This window comes from Cariama cristata, unplaced genomic scaffold (genome assembly GCF_000690535.1).
Source record: "Cariama cristata isolate BGI_N322 unplaced genomic scaffold, ASM69053v1 scaffold33043, whole genome shotgun sequence".
In the NCBI taxonomy this organism is placed as follows: Eukaryota; Metazoa; Chordata; class Aves; order Cariamiformes; family Cariamidae; genus Cariama; species Cariama cristata.
The window spans coordinates 2,046-2,527 of record NW_009608347.1 but is presented as its reverse complement, the minus strand read 5'-3'; the positions used below and the strand labels follow the sequence as shown (position 1 = coordinate 2,527).

Here is a 482-nt window from a genome sequence, read left to right as displayed (position 1 = left end):
CTCGGCAGCCCAGCGGGTCTCTCCCACTCCTGGTGCCCAGCCCCCAAGCACCAGGTTGAATCCTGCACCCCATCAGCATCGGTGCCGGCTAAGGAGGGGTTCACGCTGGCTGCACCCTGACAGTGCAGGAAACACCAGACTTTGTTGGCATTATAATGACACCAACTAAGCTCCTTGCCTCGATGTAGGCGGAAAGGGTGATGTAGATTTTCTCCCGGTACGGGGTGACACGGTTGAGCAGCAGTGAGTTGTGCATAGAGCTATCCCACGCCGCCTCAAACAAAATAGCACAGCCGGTAAAACAACCCCCGCCAGAACCCCAGGTGAGCGAGCAAGGAGATGCCATCATTTCCACCCCCCCGCCCCGGCCCCGGCAGCGCTGCGGCAGGCCTGCAAGGACACACGGACATGCATGCACGGCGGGGACAGATGGGGACAGCCGCTCCAGAGGACGCAAGGTTTAGGCAAAACGGGCTGAGGGG

At 60.8% G+C, this 482-nt stretch overlaps 1 protein-coding gene across 1 annotated transcript in view; it reads right to left on the bottom strand.

The window, feature by feature from the left end:
- The window catches only part of LOC104159240 (kinesin-like protein KIF1A), a gene marked incomplete at both ends in the record, with an annotated part of 2,919 nt that extends 2,529 nt beyond the window's left edge, over positions 1-390 (bottom strand). The window contains one exon of the mRNA XM_009697093.1: positions 179-390. Coding sequence (XP_009695395.1) covers positions 179-390 — 212 coding nt within the window. The remainder of the gene's footprint in view (positions 1-178) is intronic.
- Between the last annotated feature and the right edge of the window lie 92 nt (positions 391-482).